The sequence below is a fragment of the Necator americanus genome, chromosome IV, assembly GCF_031761385.1.
Source record: "Necator americanus strain Aroian chromosome IV, whole genome shotgun sequence".
NCBI lineage: Eukaryota > Metazoa > Nematoda > Chromadorea > Rhabditida > Ancylostomatidae > Necator > Necator americanus.
In genome coordinates, this window is record NC_087374.1 from 30,568,494 (window position 1) to 30,587,738 (window position 19,245).

The 19,245-nt window shown below is 43.8% G+C and overlaps 7 protein-coding genes across 11 annotated transcripts in view; 3 read left to right on the forward strand and 4 right to left on the reverse strand.

Annotated features, from left to right (window-relative positions):
* Positions 1-268: 268 nt before the first annotated feature.
* RB195_003275 (uncharacterized protein) lies at positions 269-1,331 on the reverse strand (the record flags this gene model as incomplete). Of its 3 annotated transcripts, XM_064200856.1 has the most annotated exons (3): positions 269-753; positions 845-937; positions 1,040-1,331. In XM_064200856.1, 3 exons carry the CDS (start codon positions 1,329-1,331, stop codon positions 269-271), a joined length of 870 nt encoding a protein of 289 aa, XP_064056737.1. The 3 variants fall into 3 exon arrangements, with proteins under 3 accessions (XP_064056737.1, XP_064056738.1, XP_064056739.1); XM_064200857.1 differs by lacking the exon at positions 1,040-1,331 and having other exon boundaries at positions 845-929; XM_064200858.1 differs by lacking the exons at positions 269-753; positions 845-937 and having other exon boundaries at positions 987-1,331.
* A 212-nt stretch (positions 1,332-1,543) lies between these two features.
* On the reverse strand, positions 1,544-2,062 carry RB195_003276 (uncharacterized protein; the record flags this gene model as incomplete). The annotated part of the gene is made up of 2 exons (XM_064200859.1): positions 1,544-1,814; positions 2,019-2,062. 2 exons carry the CDS (start codon positions 2,060-2,062, stop codon positions 1,544-1,546), a joined length of 315 nt encoding a protein of 104 aa, XP_064056740.1.
* Positions 2,063-2,098: 36 nt separating this feature from the next.
* Positions 2,099-3,000, reverse strand: RB195_003277 (uncharacterized protein; the record flags this gene model as incomplete). Its single annotated transcript, XM_064200860.1, has 2 exons — positions 2,099-2,469; positions 2,883-3,000. The coding sequence occupies 2 exons, from the start codon at positions 2,998-3,000 to the stop codon at positions 2,099-2,101; spliced, it is 489 nt and encodes a 162-aa protein (XP_064056741.1).
* Positions 3,001-4,177: 1,177 nt separating this feature from the next.
* RB195_003278 (uncharacterized protein) lies at positions 4,178-5,742 on the forward strand (the record flags this gene model as incomplete). Of its 2 annotated transcripts, XM_064200862.1 has the most annotated exons (5): positions 4,178-4,292; positions 4,356-4,442; positions 4,493-4,768; positions 4,933-5,029; positions 5,133-5,742. In XM_064200862.1, the coding sequence occupies 5 exons, from the start codon at positions 4,178-4,180 to the stop codon at positions 5,740-5,742; spliced, it is 1,185 nt and encodes a 394-aa protein (XP_064056742.1). The 2 variants fall into 2 exon arrangements, with proteins under 2 accessions (XP_064056742.1, XP_064056743.1); XM_064200861.1 differs by lacking the exons at positions 4,178-4,292; positions 4,933-5,029; positions 5,133-5,742 and having other exon boundaries at positions 4,396-4,791.
* RB195_003279 (uncharacterized protein) lies at positions 5,116-5,742 on the forward strand (the record flags this gene model as incomplete). Its single annotated transcript, XM_064200863.1, has 1 exon — positions 5,116-5,742. The coding sequence occupies one exon, from the start codon at positions 5,116-5,118 to the stop codon at positions 5,740-5,742; it is 627 nt and encodes a 208-aa protein (XP_064056744.1).
* Positions 5,743-5,802: 60 nt separating this feature from the next.
* Positions 5,803-6,456, forward strand: RB195_003280 (uncharacterized protein; the record flags this gene model as incomplete). Its single annotated transcript, XM_064200864.1, has 1 exon — positions 5,803-6,456. One exon carries the CDS (start codon positions 5,803-5,805, stop codon positions 6,454-6,456), a length of 654 nt encoding a protein of 217 aa, XP_064056745.1.
* Positions 6,457-7,474: 1,018 nt separating this feature from the next.
* RB195_003281 (uncharacterized protein) overlaps positions 7,475-19,245 on the reverse strand; it is a gene marked incomplete at both ends in the record, with an annotated part of 30,756 nt that continues 18,985 nt past the window's right edge. The window contains 7 exons of one of the 2 annotated variants that reach the window (XM_064200865.1): positions 7,475-7,540; positions 7,605-7,689; positions 9,853-9,974; positions 11,813-11,911; positions 14,235-14,389; positions 17,479-17,617; positions 18,145-18,285. In XM_064200865.1, coding sequence (XP_064056746.1) covers positions 7,475-7,540; positions 7,605-7,689; positions 9,853-9,974; positions 11,813-11,911; positions 14,235-14,389; positions 17,479-17,617; positions 18,145-18,285 — 807 coding nt within the window. Of the gene's footprint in view, positions 7,541-7,595; positions 7,690-9,852; positions 9,975-11,812; positions 11,912-14,234; positions 14,390-17,478; positions 17,618-18,144; positions 18,286-19,245 lie in introns of those variants that run through there. The other variant, XM_064200866.1, reaches the window with a different exon arrangement.

Consider the following 19,245-nt stretch of genomic DNA (forward strand, 5'->3'; position numbering starts at 1 on the left):
ACATATTCCGCTGGGTCGCGAAGACGGGACATTCCTCTTAAGTCGGAGCTGCGAAGATCGGCTAGGTGTTGTGTGCGCCGGTTAAACTTTAGAAGGCATCTTTCAAGGGTTCTGTGGGTAGTAAGTAGCTTCCTAGACGTGGCCACGGTGTCTGCCCACCTCTCCACTGCGTAACAGAACGCTGAAAGAACTGACGAGTCGAACAGATGGGCACGAAGATCTTGGTCCGTAGCTTCCCTGACGGCTGCAAATGCTGCCCATGCTGCTCTCATTCTCTATTCAATTCTTCCTTCAAGTTGTTTTTCATGTTTATAAAAGGGCCGAGGTATACGTATGATGAGGTTTCCACGGTTTGGAAGCCTTCAAGTTGTACTCCTCCGTCCTCGCAGTAGGCGTCCTTCATGAACTGTGTCTTCTTTCTGTTTATTCTCTTCCCTGCTTCGTTCGATTCGTTGAGCATCGTTTCTGCTTCATTGGTACTGCTCGAAAAGAGAACGATGTCGTCCGCGAAACGAAGGTTCGAAAGAAATCTTCCATCAACAGGTATGTCCCATTCTTCCCAAAAAAGTGATTTCATTATCCATTGAAATGCAGGCGTGAACAGCTTCTGCGATATAGTGTCGCCTTGTCGTACCCTCTTTCCAATGGGTATGGCGAGCGGGCGGTGGAAAAGTTGTATCTTAGTGGTGCGTCGATGGTAACAGTTGGCTAATGTCCTCACATACGACGCGTCCACACCTTGATCGACCAACGCTGAAAGTATTACATTTGTTTCTACGCTGTCGAAGGCTTTCTCATAGTCGACCAAGCTTCGAACAAAGGGTGGGCGGTATTCCCTGCAGACCTCTATGACCCTCGACACGGTCTGGATGTGTTCCAAGAGCTGAACCCTTGGCGGAATCCAGCATGTTCATGAGGCTGAGATTCATCCAGAGTCCTAGATATGCGCGTGAGGATGATCTTGATGAATACTTTGTATGACACGCTTAGCAAGCATATGGGACGGTAGTTCCGAAGGTCTTCTCGGTTACATTCTTACGGATAGGAACTGCTCGCGAGGTTTTCCACAGGTCTGGGATCCTTTCTTTCTGAAGGTAGAATGTCATGTGCACTGCTAAGATTAGATGTAGTGGATGGCCACCAGTCCGAAGAAAGTCTGCTGATATAAAATCAGGTCCGGGGGCTGTGCCAGGTTTCATGCTTTTGATAGCGACTCGTACTTCCGAAGGGAGAATCCGTGGTGGAGCTTCGCCAGTGGGGATGATCGGGCTTGACATAGGAGTTGATGAACGGAAAAGGTTCGAGTAGAACCTCTCCGTAATGATTTCCATCTCTACGATGAGAAAATGTGCGAGTCCCGTCTTCGCTCAGCAACGCTGCTAGCGTAATATTATATTCGCGGAAATCCCTGCGGCACTTCTTTAGACTCTTCTTTGTGCTGCTTCCAGAGTCTTCCTCTGCTTGTATTTCAAAAGATCCTCCTACAACGTTTTTCTGCAGCTAGTGTTTGTTACTAAGCCGCTCAATGTGCGATACGTTAGGATCATGCTTCAAAGTCCTTCTTTCCAACAATTCCTTCGGTCTTCCAAGTTAGATCCAACTTTGTCGTACGCGGCTTCGAGGCACGCTCAGCACAGGCTCGTAATCCTCTGAGCAGCATCTCGTAGTCCACGTTTGGGTCCTCCTCGATGTGCCAGTCACCTTGAGACAAGGAGTCCTCTACGACTTCTTTTCTCTTTCGTTGCCGATAACAGATGTTCTTTTCCATCGTATGGCTAAGGCGTATTTTCGCACGAAGATGTTGATCAGAACCACTACAAAATAGTGGTACTACTGAGACGTCGAGTAGACACCACTTCCGGTTGGTGAGTATGTGGTCGATCTCCGCAAGAGTCGCGCCATTTGGCGATTCTCATGTCCACCGGCGAGGATTTTTTGTCATGAAAAGAGACTTTCCATGAAAGAGGCGAGCGGCGCATAACAGCCCGGCGAGACGATTGCCCTTTTCATTCCGGCACCTTAGTCCAAGTCCTTCGAGCCTGTACTCTTCTTCTGTAGCCATTCCTAGTTTTGCTTTGAAGTTTCCAACAACGAATTTTTAGAAGGATTTCTCGTTGCGGATTACTTCCTCCAGCTCCTCGTAAAACGCGTCCAATTCGGATTCATCAGCTGCTGACGTTGGTGAGTAGCAGTTGATGATACTGATGGGTTTTTGGCGCAGAGGGCGGAGGCGAAGAATGCCCAGACGAGGTGACAGGATCTCGTGAGAATCGACAAGATGGACGACAGATGGGTGCACAACAAAACCAACACTGCCTACATTTTGCGACGGAACTTCCTCTCCACGAACGACAAGTGTACCGCCATTCATCTGTCGTACGTCGCTTCTTCTGCACTTGGTCTCCTGCAGAGCAATCACGTGAAATTTGATACGCTCTGCAGCTCCGAGAATGGCATGCAGGTCAGCGTCTGTGGACACTGTTCTCGCGTTTTAAGTGCACAGAATCCAGAATCAGTGACGTCCTGAGCAACCTGAGATTTGATCGCCTCTCAAAGGTCGCCATACCGAATACGGCAGGACCAAGTGTGCAGGGTACTGAGGCAATGAATGCGCTTGAGTGGCAAAAAGGATTTCCCCAAACTAAGCAGCCCTGCCACGGCGAGCTTAGCTTTCACCACAGGTCGTCCCCAACCTATATAGATCAAGGAGCCATCTTGAGACATTCTGCTCAGAGGGTGGTGAATCTTGCAGTGGTTTACTCTTAGCTAGGCTTTCGATTCCGAGAAGTTGGAATGTCGGATGTGTCGAACTGTTTCTTAGCTTTTGAGTTTTCTGTTTTGTTTTTGTTTCTTAGCTTGGGAGACCCTGCCGGAGGACGAACCTCCGCTGTGCATCCCAGTTCGACCCCAAGAGTCACCTCCACGCCATTTGATCACCTTAATCACCTTGACTCCCGTTGATCTTCGAACTGGTCGAGCGGGCGCCAGTAATTCTTCCATTTGTCCCGATCGCGTGGAAGAGTAGCCCAGTGGTTCCTCCTTTCGCGTTGGACACGAAGAGAATCATATTTTTCTTTCAAGGACTTCGTGAAGAAATCTGACCATCGGGGCGGCGGTCTTAAAGCTTAAAGTTAAAGCGCATCACGTGTCTGGCCCACCTTACTTTACTTTCCTTGGCAAACGCGAAAACCGGTGCGAAACCTTACGTTTTGGATGAACTGCCTATCCACGCCAGTGGCAACTTTCAACGGCGATGCAAGATGTTGATATCTTCCACATATCAGCCAAGGAGCTTCCTTTCCGTGCAATCAAACCTCTCCATCATCGTAAACGGTGCTGTCCAAGTCTCCGATTCGTACATCATGATGGGGCGAATTCCGAATAAGTATTACTTTCAACAGCGGCGCAAGATGTTGGTATCTTCACGTGTCATCCGCCGATTCACCACATCGAATTCCGCGTAAACATTTTTCTGAGGGATACTCTAGGAAAAAAGCATCCAAGCAGCCGTTTAAGCGGCTTCCTTTCCGTGCAACCAAGCCTCTCCATCATCGTAAACGGTGCTGCCCAAGTTTCTGAGTCGTACATCATGATGGAGCGAATTTCCACTGGGTAATAGGGGTGATAGGAGTGATAGATTCGCATTCCTTCAGGAGTTATATGCAAAAATGGCCTTAGCGCATCACTATATCTTCCTCGCAGCTGCCATTGTTCTTCAGCGTACAACCCAGGTAACAGAACTCATCAACGAGTTCGACCGATTGACCGTCTACTCTGATTCCCGTTCGAGGTCTCGAGGAGATCCACATCTGCTTACATTTATCAGGGCGTAGACATAGTCCATAGTCTGCAAATCCTACCTCACGTCTCAAAGCGGCGCAGAGGTGGCCCTGGCCGTCGTGCAGCTATGGTGGCGAGACTTTGTCTCGGCAGGTTCAAACATGCCAAAAAGGTGTCTGGCTAGTAGCCCGGTCCTTGAGCCAAGGCTACAGGCTAGCTAAATGAGGAGGTAATACGAGGATTCCGGTGCCAGGCTGCTAGCTTGCTAGTGCGACAAGCCGACCGAGGACAACACCCCTGTCGCGTCATACTGCTAATGTCTACTATGTGTTCTTCAGAAGCTAGGACGTACCGCAGAAGCGACGCGCCTTGTTCTCGCCCGGGCAATGTGGCAAATATGCGAGGGCTATCGGCTAGAGGACGGAGCTGGCCAAAGAAGTTAGTCCGCCATCGCAAGCAACATCCAGTGCGCTTGGCAACACTTAACGTTGGGACGCTTACTGGAAAAAGTGGTGAAGTGGCAGACAATCTCAGAAAACGCCGTGTTGACATGTGTTGTCATGTGTTGTGTACAGGAGACTCGCTGGAAAGGCTCCAAGTGAAGGGAATTAGGCGATGGCTACAAGCTCATCTACCACGGCACATCAAATCGCAAGGCGTTGGTATCATATTGAATTGTTTTTTATATTGTTTTTTAGAAACAGCATAACAGCGGTGGATCGACTATCGGATCGCCTCATGGCTGTAAGAGTAGACACAGGAGAAGTGGAATTGCTAGTTGTCTCTGCTTATGTGCCACAGGTGAGCTGTAGTGAAGAAGAGAAGGCGTGCTTTTGGGAAGATCTGGAGCAGTACGTTCAATCCCTGGAAGGCGAAGAAGTACTTCTAATCGGAGGAAACTTCAGCGGACATGTCGGTTCTCGGAAAGACGGGTTCGATAGTTGTCATGGTGGATACGGGTATGGAGCTCGTAACGACGAATCCTGGAGTATGCTGTTTCAAGTGACTTGATCATTGCTAACACGCATTATCGGAAAAGAAAATCGCATTCGATCACGTACACCAGTGGCGGTCGTGAAACACAAATAGATTTCTGGATGTTACGCCGACGAGATCGCTGACTTCTGCAGGATTCAAAAATCATCCCTACAGACCATGTCGCTGCCCAACACCATCTGTTCGTTATGGACTTGAAAATCTCCCGTCCAAGGAAGAGACATCCAAGGACTGAAACACAGCGCATCAAATGGTGGGGTCTGAAGGATTGAAAGAAGGTATTTTTTTGCGTGCGTGGTTCCATCTACACTTCCCCACCCTACTCGTAGTGTGGAGGAAATGTGGTCTAATTTCAGCGTTATACGCTTGACCGCGGAGAACACTCTGGGAAAGACGACCCTAGGTAAACCCAAAGCACAAAAGGCTACCTGGTTTTGGAACGAGGAAGTTCAGGCGGCAATTTGTGTGAATCGTTTAGTCAGAGCGCGTCATCGTTCAACGTTTGATATGGAGCACACCAAGATCGTTAAGGGAGCTGATGGAGTCGTTCTGCGTCGCTCTGGTCAGATCCTGGAGAGGTGGCAAGAGTACTACAATCACTTGTATAACGAAGAGTTCTGTCATCCTCCCATCCCAACTGTTCCCAGCGTCGAGGGTCCTGTTCTACCAATTACTGCCGTCGAAGTTAGTGCTGCCCTCGCAAAAATGAAGTCGAACAAGGCAACCGGTCCTGATGACACACCTGCTGATGTCTGGAAGCTGCTAGGAGATCGAGGATCCGTGTGGCTCGCAACTCTTTTTAACAGGATCGCTGCAGAAGGACGGACTCCAGACGTTTGGCAAACTTCCGTGACCGTGTCTGTCTGGAAAGGGAAAGGAGACATTGCTGACTGCACTTCGTACAGACCTATACGACTGCTGTGCCATACGATGAAGGTTTTTAGCGTGTCCTGGAAGCTCGTCTGAGGAAAATTGTCAGTGTTTCACTCACCCAGTGCGGCTTTGTGAAGCACTGCAGCACTATAGATGCTGTCCATCCTCCTGCAGAAACATCGAGAGAAGAACCGCAGTGTGCATCTTACTTTTCTCGATCTCGAGAAAGCTTTCGACCGTGTCCCACATGAGCTGTTATGGATGTCCATGAGGTCGCATAAAGTACCAGAAGAATGTGTGCGGTGGACGAAGCTGCTTTATGCGAAGCCTGCCAGCGTTATACGACGTGCTGCTAGAACAAGCAGGCCATTCCCTGTACAGGTAGGGGTTCATCAGAGTTCATCCCTCTCACCCCTGCTGTTCGTACTGTGCATGGACACCATAACGAAGGAAATCCAGAAGCATCCGTGGACTCTACTCTTTGCCGACGATGTCATGCTCGCGTCCGAGTCTCGAGATGATCTTCAGAAGCAAGTACAGTTTTTTAAGGATCGGCTGCAGCAATATGGATTGCGCCTCAACACATCAAAAATTGAGTACATGGAGTGCGGACCAAGGATAAAGGATGGTTCAATTCGTGTCGATGGCACCGAATTAAACAAGGTGAACCGTTTCAAGTACCTTGGATCCAAAGTGACTTCCACAGGCGACATTGATCAAGAAGGTCGAGCACGTGTGAATGTGGCATGGAAGAAATGGGAAATGGCAACAGGCGTGCTGTGCGACAAGAAAGTCCTGTTCGACTGAAGTCGAAGATCTACAGGACGGTAGTGCGTCCTGCTGCCCTTTACGGATGCGAGTGCTGGCTGACGACGAAAGCCCTCGAAAAAGTGTTGTACGCTGTGGGGATGCGGATATTGAGGTGGACGATAGGTGTAACGCTAAAAGAGAAAGTATCCAACGACACTGAAAGTTCCATCTTCGGCGTCGTCCCGATAACTGAGAAGATGAAGGAGGCGCTACTGAGATGGTTTGGTCACGTCTTGCGGCGAGATTTGATTTTGATTCTGTTGCCAAAACCGCTTTGAAGCTCGACGTTTCAGGAGTGAGGCCGCTTGGGAGGCCAAACATTCGCTGGTTAGACCGTGTGAAGCTGGATATGATAGATACGTGTTTGTGTGCGGCTGATGCAATGGATAGAACCAAATGGAAGACAAGAAGCAGAAAAGCGGACCCTGCAACAACGCGGGACAAACGCTAGGAAAAAGAAGAAGATCGTGTAGTCATGGCGGGACCTCTAGCGGCTGCGCTATATCCATAATAGAATATATCTATATCCGCTATATCCTACAGCCCACTCCATACCACAGCATAACACAAGTGTTTGGCTGCTTGCGTTTCACAGCTGTTTATCAAAGACATTACCTTACGGATCTGAGGTGGTACGGGTTTCAGGTGGGCCTAGACGGGGTCGCAGATTGTGGGGAAGAGGGTGATTGCGTTCATACTTCCTAATCACCGTAAAAAAACGGCCCGGAAGATGAGCCTTCGAGCGTTCCAGGGCGCCGCTGTCCACGAAGAGTTGTATTGGAGCGCGCCAGCCTTGCGCACGCGCCACTCGAAGCCTCATCTTCCGTACCGTTTTTCACGGCCATTAGGAAATGGACGGAATCGTCCTGCTCCCCATTATCTGCGACCCTGTATGGGCATAACCCACCTGGAACCCGCAAAATACGCGAAAAGTTCCCTTCACTGCCCTTCGCATTCGTTCAAATGTTCTAACGGTGTTGTGGTAAAATTGATGATGCCTGCATCGCTGCTGCTACTAAAAAATCACTGACATTATTTTCCTCTTCTCACTCAAAAAATTATTACTGGCAAAATGAAGCATCTAGACACAATGACTAACAGAACATGTACAAGAAAAATAGTAGTCAGCTCTTCTTTTAACTTACTATCAGTAAGCCCCTTGCCAAAAAAATCGCTCTTCCCATAGCCGTAAGTGAACGTTCGAATATCCAATTTGCAATAATCCAGTCCCTGAAAAAATCATTTTCAAGTGACGAACTATAGTCTTCACAGCCACTATCTGCTTGAGAAGACTTGTTGGTGTTAAGTATAGAAACCACAACCGCATGCATTTGTTGCAGAAAAAAATTTACAATTTTGAGACGAACAATCAAGTTGGCTGTCCTTTTCATGGAAGGTACCAAAATTCTGCCGAATCAGTGCGTCTTTGATTGTGGTAGGACTAAGAATAGGCAAGTAGTTTTGAATCCTTTACGAGTGTACTCTGGCGGATGTATGGCTCTTCTTTTGCTAATTACGTCCAACGTTGATTATATCCGTACCAGTCTGAACATCCGGCTAAAGCCGGACTTCAGACTTCCTATGGTGTCAGCTTCGCTCCCCTTCACTGATCGACGAAAATCAATATTAGTGCCCTTTTCTGTAAAATTAGACTTGTGTATCTCTAACAATCTTTCTTCATAGTTTTTATTCTGAAAAAAGGCAGAAGATTTCATAGTTTTCTTCGTAACCGCGTCAGTCCTACTTTTATAGAATATTCAAACTTTAGCTTCATCACTCTGTCAATACGAATATAATGTAGACACAATTTGAAAGCATTACTCGAAAGTTGGGTTCTCCTCCTGTTTCCCTCCAAGAGTTATCAATGAATGATGTTTTAGCACAAAATGAGGTCAAAGACCTTATCTTACTGATAAAAATAACGTTCTACGTCAGATCATGTAAACTGTTCGCTACTATTTAAGCAGCCGTTTGCATGCATGTTTCGACTTTTCGAGGAAGGCATGCTACCAACTTGGAGCGAACGGAGAAGGAAATAGGCAAGCTGAAGATTGCGCACCATTTCGATGCTGCGGGACCAGACTCACCCCATATTATAGCTATCTGGCACCCGCGCGCAAATCCGACGCCGGTGGACCCGTCGCACTCCCTTCTATAGGTATTTGGCTTTGAGCCAACAACTCGACACCGGTGGACCCGTCGCAAGTCACTTTTCAAATTTCGTGACTCACATTCAGACGTATATAATAACGGGCTTATTTAGGTTAGCTGGTGGTTCTGTGGTTGTGGTTTTAGCTTCGCTTCTCTTCACTGATCAGTGAAGGTAAATAGTAGCGGCGTTTTCTGTAAAATTAGATTTGTGTTTTATTAACAACACTTTCCTTCTCTTTTTTCATTCTAAATTAAAGCAGAAGGTTACATAGTTTTTCTTCTAAACACGTCCATTCTACATTTGCAGAATATTCGATCATCAGTTTTAAACACTCTCTCGATACAATAATAATATAGGTACAAATTTAAAGCATTATTCGAAGTACCAGATAGCTATAATGTGGGGTGTGACGAGTCCACTGGCGTCAGTTTGCGCGCCGGCGCCAGATATCCATACAATGAGGTGCGACGGATCCCGCGGCGTCGAATTCATGTATCGTGTAGAAGTATCGCGCAACACCTTCGTGTGCATGTCGCAAAAGGTAAATGGGATGTTTCATAGCCGTGGCCACTTGGCGCGTTGCTTTTCACATTTATGACTCTTCAGCGTGCCTATTTCCTTCTCCGTTCGCTCGAGTACTTCCGCTGTCATTGTTTGGATTCATCTTTCTTGTGCATTGAAGAAGGGAGAGAAAAATCTTCAGAAAGAGTGGCGAGAAGCACTGACTTTATAAATCCCAACATTTTTTTTTTGGTGACAGTGTCGCTTATCTCACATCACATTCGATTCTTTTCGTGCAAACTTGGAAAAATGAAGCGTAAGTCCAGTTTCATGCCTAAGTAACCTCTGATGGGGCCACCCAGGAAAACAGTCATAATATTAGCCGAAAGTGACACTGAATTTTGCAGAAAAAAAGACTATCCGGATCAAGAACTTCTCATCCATTTGATAACAACACTCAGAGCGAAACATCAAACTTTCGATAAAGTTCCAGAAAAGCAACGCGTGTATCAAAGTTAGTTAATGGCAGAAAAAAATATTATGTTTGATTATTTCTGCAGAATACGAATTTACGAATAATTTTAATTGATCTCGTTGCTCGATTCCATTTTTTTCCTCTCTCCTCATGGTTTCTGTTTCAAATTAGTGCATCTTACTTCATTTCGTCGCAGAATACGTGACGATGAACATAGAGTACAACAGTGTCAACATGAGATAAGATTCTGCAGATAGTACTGTACCTCAGCTCTTGCTCGCTATGTTTGGCCATCACCAAAGAAACATGAGGGTGATCTACCATCTTAACTATTCCTGTCCTAACATCTTTAATCTTGTCCACTAACTGACTCATGAAATCTATTTGCTGAAAAAAAAATTCATTAATGATGTTTCAAAGTACAATGATGGGCAGATTCATTATGACTTGCGGCTTATTTGATGGTGCAGAGCCATTATATTAGATAAAATCGCAATGTAAGGAAGCAGTCAAAATTAAAGCTATAAGTCAGACCACTGAAAGTGACTGGAACGAAATATGGCCAAACGTCGTTAGCTCAGGTGATTTCTCTGATATTTGTGGTCATAATTACGCCTCAAATGGTTCTCCTGTAGAATTCAATAGTGAAGCAGCAAGTCAAGTTCGATTAGTTTCTGCTTCGTCTCATGACGTCCACCTAGGTTGTTTTTTTTTGTCTACGCAATTTTGTATTTGAACGGTATTTCTTCTCAAAACTTCTGTCTCAAAACTGTCATTTCTCAATATAACGTTGTTCTGATCAATAGACTGGAAAACTGTTAGGTTACGTATATTTTTGCGAGTATCTATTTCCGATTGCCTAAATTTTATAGTAATATCTGTTTATAGTAAAGAATGCACTCATACTTTGCTTTTTTGTTCCATCATCTCATCTTGTGTAGAATTTGACCAGTTTCTAATTATGAAGCTTTCATTTTGTTAATAAGTTATCTGTTCTCGCCTAAGGCGACCAAGACAAAAATTCAATTTGACGATGTTATTTTGGGTACCAAAGTCAGCCAATCAATCAGTCAAATCAAACCGTTACTTCTGGTCAATTAGTCGGACGTCACTTCTAGCAAAAGAGTATCATTGTAAAATAAGATCACTCAAACTGAGGTACTGCCTATGAAATAGTACCTTCTCGCTTTATATTCGGGTGCAAAGAATTACGAGTGCGTGACATTTGACTCCATTTTAAACAATGTATAAAGAGAGAACTTCAAGAAGGCTGTGACGCCATGGAACCAAAATTATCCCAGTCTTATCATTCAAGAGTATTGAAGACCAGTCCGTGTATTCAAAACAAAGATCCACTTCCTCGAGACCAGATTTGGCTTTCCTTGGCGAAAAATTTGTGGCCCGCGAACAGGTCGGATCTCAATCCATTAAACTCTCCTGTGTTGGGGTTTATAGGAAATCAACTAAAGAGTCGAAACGTAAGGAATTTAGTGATTTGACGGAGTCTACCACCTCATGGATTCGATAAAGGGACGACTTTGCGCTTGTTTCAAAGCTGACGGCAACCACTTCGAAAATACTTTTTGATTATGAAATGTTTTGGTTTATTGCCTTATAAGAATGAGTTTTTTTCAAAATGTTTGTAGGCGAAAAAATTAAGTTTAAGCTTCTTTTATGGCGCTCGTAATTTTTCGTCACCCTGTACGTGTGGTCATCAAGAAACATGCAAGTACCTCTCGACCTATTGAGCAGCATCTTGCTCAACTTCTCCTTCTTAGCTATACATCCCTTATTAGTGACCCCGTGAACTTCATGACGGACTCTGATTTCATTTATTTGCCCATAATCCTTCAAATCTTAACCTTTGACAGCTTTCTTTCAAGGACCAAAAGCGTTGCGAGGTAATCTCGAGGAGAATTAGGAGTGAACATATTTTATTTGCTGAAAAAACACTGTAATACGCAAGAAGTTTGAATTTAAAAACACTAACTGAATTAGAACATATGGAAATAAAGAAGAGGACAAGATGTTTCTTTTCCTGGTACTCTTTCCACGTAAAATGGAAGAAATGCGATGTACGAAAGCCGGAAAATGCATCTATTTAGTGATTTTTCAGAATTTCACGATAACAGGTTGGTGTTTCTCACACGCTCTTTTGAAGACAGTGCATTAATTCACAGCATCCACTAATACTTATTACATTCTAGATATCGGAAAAATTTTACCTTCTCCCAACCTCTATCTCCCACTGATCCTGAACCATCTATTATGAACACAATCGACCTTCCTTCTACGGTTGAGTCACATGAAAGGCAGACAGTACCCTGCAATGTGACATCTCAAAGATTATCTTTCTTTTCTTCAAAGAACGATTTGGAATAATGTAAGAGCAGTAATGGTGATCTTAACTTATCGAAACGTTTCTGGTATCAGAACGTCACCATTGTGTGAGCCCCACGTGTTAACATAGAACAAGTTTCATGGAATCACGGCTTAAGGATGGACTCGTTTTGTACGCTGATATATTCTTCTACTATGAAGCGGGTGTAATGTAGCGGTTAGAGGTTCCGCTTCCTGCACGATGCACGAGGTTTGAATCCGCCTAAGTGCTCCCCAAGTCTTTCATCCTTCCGGTGTCAGACTTGTCTGGGATTATAAAAGCACTAACTTGACACATCAGCTAGCCACTGCAAGCCATTGTATAGGCCAGTTACATGTTCTTTTCGTAAACCTCAAAAGATTCTGAATTGAAGTGAACATGGGGACGCATCCCAAGCGGATTGAATAACGCCAGACATTTTATCCTTTGTCCACTTTTTGAATGAGGAAAGTTAAGAAATAGTATAAGGCTAAGCTAGTGTGGTCATTTGTGAAACTGGAGAGTGTACAGCAGTAGTGCTCAAGTTACCCAGAAAAAAGCCTAATCAGCACTTATACGCGTTCGAAAACTGCGATTCAAAAACGGGTAAATCTTTTTTCTAATATATTTCCTTTAGAAGAAAGCTCACGCTATCTCGCTGAATAGAATTTTCCTCCAGAATATGGAGACGAAAGAGCAAATCTCTCATACCCATCACCTCCGAATGTTCAAATCGCTGCCCATATTCCTCTTAGAATGAGATCACAGAATGGGAAAGCAGACACAAATCCTCAACATTTGCAAAATCCTTTCGTAAAAAGAGGAAATCAAAGGTTATCTTCATAAGGATGTTGTTGAAGATGTTCGCCATTGTGATTACATAAATGAAGCGCAGAAACAATCATGCGTGCTCCATTGCAGACTTGCGGAGGGAACTGATGTACTGCGTCAGTGCTTTTACCTTCTCAGACAAGTCTGGCACCAATTTTTCAACGTTTGAAAGATGAGCTACTTGTTTAACACTGCGGCTGCTTCAAGCCAACAATCGTCCCGTCACAGCCGAACCTGTTGCCGACTGCACTACAACCTCTCACATTTATGGTTCAACATTAGGAAGAAAAGCTCTTTCTTTTCCCTCTGGATTTCTCGCATACGATATTGTTCGGTTTTCAGATAGTTCACAATAGATGAGTTTGTCTTAAATTGCAAGATATCCATCATATTTTGAAAAAAAAAACTAGGAACAGATCTCATGTTTCAGAAACGCGACAGTAGATTTTTAAGGGTTCAATGCACCTCCAGACAGAAACATTTGCAGAAGTGAAAAACCTGGTATCGCTCTCAAAATATTGATAATTCAATGCAACATAGTCTTCAGCAGTTTACACGTAGATCTAGTGATGTCTCATGACTGGAAATGCTCGGATTGAGTGAACGTGTTGTCATGTTTAGAAGTTCATTGATTACGCTACAAAGAAGAACAGATGAAGAATTCTCTAAACGAGCTTTTCACAATCTTTTATCCGGAAACGTGGATGATTGTTAAAACGTGGCATCGTTTTTTGAAGTAAGAAAATTTGATAGAGCTCTGATTTCTACCGAAGCATGGAGAATAAACGAGAATATTTTCAAGCGAGAATATTTTCAATGATGTCTAATAGCACAAATCATAATGATGATTGATGCAACACTGCTTGGTTCCAAACATATTGTAAGGGGACACTTTTTTCTAGCAAAGCTGTAATTTTCCGCTTTCTGATGAATTCTGATAAATTTAAAAAGTTAAAAATGGATGTGTAGAAATCCTCTACGTTAACCCGTTATGTCAAAATCAGGCTGCTGCAAGCCAATGGATGGAATAGCTCATTTTCGTCTCTCCGCATTATGATAAGCACGACGAGAGACCGGCCGTAAACAAGCCTGCGCTAAAAAAGCTATTCTAAGGGAACTCAAGTTAGACACATTGGGCTGGCAAAGCTTGCGCCACTTCTCAACGTTTCAGAGTCTGAGTACTGATGTGAGTAAGATTAAAACCATTAGGACCGACGACATTGATCTTGATATTTCCAAATATCTCGACTTGGTGATCGTATCCAACTCCTGATGCTGCCGCCCATGTGAGCAGCACATAATTGAATTGGTAATCAGCCACTGGTGTGTTTTGCTGCAAGAAGATTCCCGATCGTCTCAAAAAGGAAATATATAGAACCGTAATTTGATTTGCAGCGCTCCATGGTTCCGATTGCTAAAATTGCTGAAACTGGAAAGATTTTAAAAAGGTGACTTACGGGAGGATAGTGTCCATAAAGCGCTGGTTTCATCACTTTGCCATCAGAATTAGGGTCGTTGCATTCGCAACGATTTTTCTCCTTGTTAAAATGGGCAGCACGATTACAGACTTCTTCTCGCCGTGGAGGAGGTTTTCCTCGCTCGGCGCTACCTCCTGCAAAGATTTCGTACGTTATTGACAGTGTTATGATCGCATCAACATATTGATCTGGCAACTAAAGATTCCGGAAAGTCCCATTTGTAGGTAGTAACAACATCTATAGACAACTGGACTTTTATACACGGGATTAATTTTTGACGAACCATACATGGTGTTGGTATAATGTTAGTTGTTGGTATATGTTGGTTGATATAAGACATTTTGTCGACACTTCATCAAATCCCATTCTCTGTCTGTCAGTCAAGTTTTTTCTGTTCGAGTTTTTTCTGCATTTTCAGCGATCAAATCTACAGAACTAGACAGACAAAACTCTAATATTACTTTTATATCACGAACGTAGCAACATCTCTAAATTAAGCTCACCTTAGATTGGAAAAGTTGGGTACTGGCAGCAAAAAACTCCCTGAATTGGCTACGTCGCCCCGCTCACTTTCAAAGGATAAAGTGTCTGGCGTTTATCATATCCGCTTGGGATGCGCCACCACGTTCACTTCAATCGTTTGAGGTTTGCGAACGCGTAGCTAGCATGTACAAAGACTTGCTGGGCCTAGCCGATGTATCAAGCCAGTGTTTTTCATGATCCCAGACAAGTCTTGCTACCAATTTATCGACCCAGGAGGAATGAAGAGGTTGGCACCAAGACGGAATCGAACCTCCGATCCATCATGCTGCCGCGTGACGGAACCTCTTACCGACAGAGCATCGCCCAAAAATCGCATGTCTCATTCAAATTAGAGGGCAAATCAAAAGAGATATAGCGTGAGCTTACGCATAGTCGAGAAGCATTCTTTGTTTTACAAACTGTAGCGTAAATCAAGAATACTTCCTACTTTCGAGAACTTTCAATACCTTTCAGCTTTCATCCAAAACTCACCCATCATTTTAAAACTGGCTACCTTGTGGTTTTGTTTTTCATTGATTCTCGAACGTAGCGATTTTTGTGAATTGCTTTTGCTATTCATGTGCTTCTTGGTACGAATGCAGAGCTATCGCACTGTTTGATAGGTGTGTTTCTCGCCACACCTTAAGTAAGAGATCGAGTAGATTGCACCGAGTCCCATGCAAATTATTGGTGTGTATGGAGGAACAAATCTGTCTCTGCCGACCTGTCCTGTGCTTGTCATCTTGTTAAGAAGCGCAAACACAAGTCAGGCAACATTTTGGCATCCGCTCTTCTTGCTCAAAGTGAGGCTTACAATCTGTAGCTACAAACGTTTATCACTATCTCATACCCTAAGGGGGCGCAGCCGGTTTGTCACGAGGTACGGGATGAGTACCCGCGTTGTGGACAGGGAGTCAGTGCAAATCAAAGGCGATTCTGTGCCGCTCCTGAGAGGTGCGTGGAGCCAAGGATCAGACTCGTTGTTTCTGCTGCGCAGGAATTGGCTTGTTATACTCTTGCATCTTACATGTCGGTTCTGCCAAGAGTTTGTAATCAAGTGTTTCGATGATGGTGCAAGGGACGCGTACTGAATTTTTTTTCTCCAACTAAGCATGTTCTATCCAGGGCGGCGGAATGTCCTTCAACAGAACCCATGAGACAAGAGGCCTGCAACGTGTCATTGAGGAAATCAAACGCAAGAAACAGCAGTAAAGTGTAAGACTCTCCTGACTCCAGAGGAAACTTTGGTACGGCAGCGCCACGAAGGACGGGGTTGTAGGAGTCATCTAGACTATAGACCTACTGATGTCCTACAAAGAGGATTGTAGATTCTACAAAGGGATTGATGTTAACGACAATATTGTTCTCAAAGAACGCTTGAAGAACTTTACGTCGGGATCCCGACGTACAATAAATTGAGCGGAAGGAGAGACCTTCCGAGTTAGTCATGGCGACAGAAACCGTCCATGCGGAGTAGCAAATCCAAAAACCCTCCTCTTTATGCTGGACTTGGGAATCAAATAGTATGTAGATGGCACCACCATAAAATAGGCCACATCACTACCTCTAATAGGTTATGCCTAACCTACGTCGCTGTTTTGCTAGAGTTCTATGGGATCCTACCATCGCTTCCTCTGAGGAAAACTTTTATTTGCACTGAAAGGAGAAAGAAATCAGAGTTCAGAGGGCGTGGTCCGAGAATTATCTTAAGCTGAACTTCTTAACTTTCTTAGCTCACTTTTGAAATGATACCATAATAACCAACATCGAGAAATAATGCAGTTGGTTCGTAAAAAGGGAAGGGGACAGGGAAAGTGAAAAATTTCCAGATTTTATAGCTCCAGCTGGAAAGAGCTATGAAAAAGAAAAAAGAAAACAATTATTGTAGATATTCAATTTACAATCCTGTGCACAACCCATTAAAGATCAATACTACATCTTGCATCCCAGAGTTTGCTGAAAGCCGAAGATACCTTTAAGCCTGAGTCTGCTTTCAAAAGAACACAATCGATAACTTATTTTTCAGTCGAGGTGTGAAGCAACTTTAGAAGATAATAAAATTCTATTCTGTTCAGTCGAAATTGCACATAACTCCTAAATATCGTGTCCGCAGCCAGTTGTCAAGCAGGCAAATTTTACGTAAAACATTTAGGTGTCACTTTTCTGCATATTGCTAATGGAAACTAGCTACGAGGGGCTCAGCTCTGGTATTAAGACAACCATACATAAAAGAACCAGCTACCCAGCACCACTAACCTTCATTTTAATTTCAACATACTTCTGTTAGAGTTACATGATGCATAATACATAGTAGGGTCAAAACGACATGAAGCACGTACGCAATTACGTACGCTGCTTCACTCGAAGCGCTTCAGTTGGCCATAGCAAATAGGAGCGTGGTGAAACCCTTGCTGGCACCACCCATCGCTGCAGTTTGTGATTGTCCCACCTCGGTCCCAGCTGCTGCCTCCACCGCGCCGTTTCGTGCGCGTACGCAAATGTACCATGCTTCATGTCGCTTCGACCCGACTATACAGAGGAATCACAATGAATCACAATGTTACAACGAAATTAACATGTCATTACCAACCAGTCAAAATGCAGGCATCTACCTACGTGTCTTTATTTTATTACTGTTATAAAGTTCTTGGGGGATTGAAAACCTCTTTTAAAAAGAAACTTATTTTCTGAAGAATCTAACCTGAAGCACATAGGACGGGACGACGTGCCATTGCTGGCATATCGATATATCCTTGTTTGTACATTACAGCCGTGATACGTGGTGTGTCGGCACACATATTATCCGGGAATTTGTCACACCAATGATCCTTTTTGACTTCCTACACAAAATTTTAAGATCTTAAAAAACTGGGTATTTCATATTGTGGTTAGTTTGAGAAAACCGCCTTATAGTAATTCTTTTTCATTCAAATATTCACATTCCTCCATTAGAGAACACAATAACATTATAACGCGGTTAACGAGCTCGGTCGGTAGTAAAGCTTGGGGGTCCTGATCTACGAGTCATATATGGCTCATATGCTAACTAAAACTGATTGGGATCAGCGAGACAATTCAATCACACTGAGGGCCTCTAATATCGCAGCTATCGAGGGAATTACAGATGCTTGGAAATTGGTTCTTGCTTGCGAAAGTAATCTCTTATGGGATGGAGTTATTCTTTTTTTCTAGAGCAGGACTCTTCACTCTTCTCTCTACTAGAAGGTTAATTTAAATAAACGTGTTAGGCTTTGATATAAACAGTTATAAACATTTTACGAAGCTCCAAATTTGAGTATTTGAAAGAGAAAACAATTTTCCTCTCAAAGTTCCTAGTCGACAGGTGAGCCCACTCTTATAGGCTTACCAAAGCATGTGCTTGCTCATCATAGTAGCTCCACTGCTTCTTGCTTTGTTCAATAAACTGTTCCTTCTTGCAGTCCTTATTCGCATCCATTGTATATGAGGATGCACGTCCGACAGATGCTCGCGGTAACATGTTATGAGCCTTAACAGCGAGTCGATAAGTAATTTATTAAAAACCGGCAGTAACAGTGTGATGAAAGAAATGAAAAGCGGAAGAATATTGTTTGCAATCACAAATTCACTTTGACAGGTTAAAGCTTCTGTTTAACTGAATGTTTTTTCTTTAAGGTAAATGAGTGCTTACTTTTACAAAATCCAAGATTAGTAATATCTTGCACTTCTAAGTATGGAAAAGGTTTCTGCCCAAACGTCAGATGTCTCGAACGCTTTCCTCGAAAATGATTTGCATTTGATCCTCTGTGCGAGTGCATAAAAGCCAACAAATGCTAAATCAATCAGTCGACTCGTTCTGATCGTGCGTGTTCAATTTGGAGAAGAACGACAGACGAATAATACGTAATGATACTTCTTGAGACTATATGCACTCTCCATTCTGTGACTCTCTGTGATAGGTCCATTCACTGCAGTTTTTGTCTTATCATGACTATAAACTAAGCAGCCATTCGTTGACTTTTTTCAAATGTTTTAAGCTCTAAATATTTGTCCAGAATGACTTAGAAATGTTGCGCCAGTCTTCATTGGGAACTACTTAATCTTAGCGGTATCTTTGCCAAACGCTGCCACCTAATCCTACATATTTACTCTATTACTTACAATCACAATTTAGTACCCCGATATAGCAAAACGCGAACAGCGAACTGATTCTCAAATTTGATTAGAAGTTGGAGAACTGAAACTAAATTGGCAGCAACCTAATAATACATATGTCGGTGACAGATGTGTGCTCAATCCAGTGCTGTGTAAAGAAAAGGGAGGTGGTGGTGTAGTTAGCAGTATAGGTTGCTTTACTCTTGTATCTACAAGCAGGTCGCTAGCTTATTGTAACCTGTTTGCCGCTTCCTGCAACGGGTGTATTATTAAGCATTCGACGTTACAAACCGAAGTCGTTCTAATAGCCCACGTCATGACAGCGGATTGTAGG